Source organism: Rhagoletis zephyria, unplaced genomic scaffold (assembly GCF_001687245.7).
Source record: "Rhagoletis zephyria isolate East Lansing unplaced genomic scaffold, Rhagoletis_zephyria_1.1 Rzeph_scaffold_00317, whole genome shotgun sequence".
NCBI lineage: Eukaryota > Metazoa > Arthropoda > Insecta > Diptera > Tephritidae > Rhagoletis > Rhagoletis zephyria.
This window is the reverse complement of record NW_016157401.1, coordinates 1-1,506: the sequence shown is the minus strand read 5'-3', so window position 1 is coordinate 1,506 and position 1,506 is coordinate 1. Positions and strand designations below refer to the sequence as shown.

General features: G+C 37.4%; 1 protein-coding gene across 1 annotated transcript in view; it reads right to left on the bottom strand.

The window, feature by feature from the left end:
- The window catches only part of LOC108358941 (AP-1 complex subunit gamma-1-like), an 11,464-nt gene extending 10,576 nt beyond the window's left edge, over positions 1–888 (bottom strand). The window contains 1 exon segment of the mRNA XM_017610469.1: positions 716–888. Within this exon segment, the coding sequence (XP_017465958.1) occupies positions 716–888 (173 nt within the window).
- Between the last annotated feature and the right edge of the window lie 618 nt (positions 889–1,506).

Below are 1,506 nucleotides of genomic sequence, written 5' to 3'. Positions count from 1 at the left end.
AAAGCTCGGCAAAAATCATAATATTTTTGCTAAAGAAGAATTTTGATTCGAAGGCAATTAAGATTTTTGTTTGCCGAACGCAATTTCACCTTTTTACATTTACGCCATATCTGCGGCATTTACAGTCGGATCTCAAAGTATAATATATCGATGTTTGTTTTTAATGGCAAAGCGTAGGGGTCGCCTTTTTACATTTGAAAATAAATTTTAGACGCGAGGAGTGTACGGCGAACTTATTTTTGTTTGCATGTAAAGAGGTAAGGTCTAATGTACATATAGAGTTACACATCGTCACCTGATATGCAAAAAGACGTAACTAATAAAAAAAATTCAAAATTTAGTTTTTCATTGTTATGATCGAGTTCATCGAGTTACAACTCCCACATCATTTCATGAAAAAAAAATAAATAAGTATTAGTCACGACTTTTTCCATTTCCATTTCATTTTCGATGTTGTTACGTATTTTTGCATTTGAGGTGACGATATGTACAGTCAGAGTTTTTAGGGAATTTTTTTGCATTTTTGTGAATTTTATATAGAGTGCGAAACTTTGATTTTTATGGTTTATGTTATAGAATGAACTACATTTTCATAAAAAAATTTTTCATAACCATGAATATTATATTAGAACAAGATGCATGCAAACTTTGACTGTAAACATATGTACAAATGTATACTTTGTAAGTTGCTAAAGCAAGTTGTTCGTTAACTTACCGCCACACCGAATCCTCCTCCCGGAAAGTGCTGCGGATGTAGGCACATTCTTTGTTAACTACAGCGCGCTCTTCTGCGGCTGTCCTGGCGGCGCGTATTTGCCGGATGAGATCTCGCAGACGTGTGGGTGTTGGCATTCGCACTGCATTCGATATTCGCGGCAAGGTATTCATACGCANTTAACTTACCGCCACACCGAATCCTCCTCCCGGAAAGTGCTGCGGATGTAGGCACATTCTTTGTTAACTACAGCGCGCTCTTCTGCGGCTGTCCTGGCGGCGCGTATTTGCCGGATGAGATCTCGCAGACGTGTGGGTGTTGGCATTCGCACTGCATTCGATATTCGCGGCAAGGTATTCATACGCAAAAAAGAAAAAATGATAAAATATAACATGAATAATATGCATAAGTAACAGCGATAGTTTGCAAATGTCTTAGGTTCTTCTCTCGTGTGTGGGCTAAGTTATCTGTGTCTTTGCATTAGCCAAACACACGCTAGCTTTTCTATTTCTTTGCGTTTGCATTTAGTACTGTGACGTGTCTTATGTCGCTATGCGCCTATACATATGTATGTATGTGTGAATGCGCTTAAGTATGCTTCAGTGGGTGGTAATGATCATGATAAATCGATTTATGAAATTTGCTTAACGTCCGACAAGTGTTAATTGAAAACATCGTTGAGTTCTCTAGGCTTTTGCACGATGTCTTTCAATTAGATCAAAATACATATACATACATACGTATTAGGGCTGTGCGATTAATTGATTACTCAAAATTTTAATTAACCATAA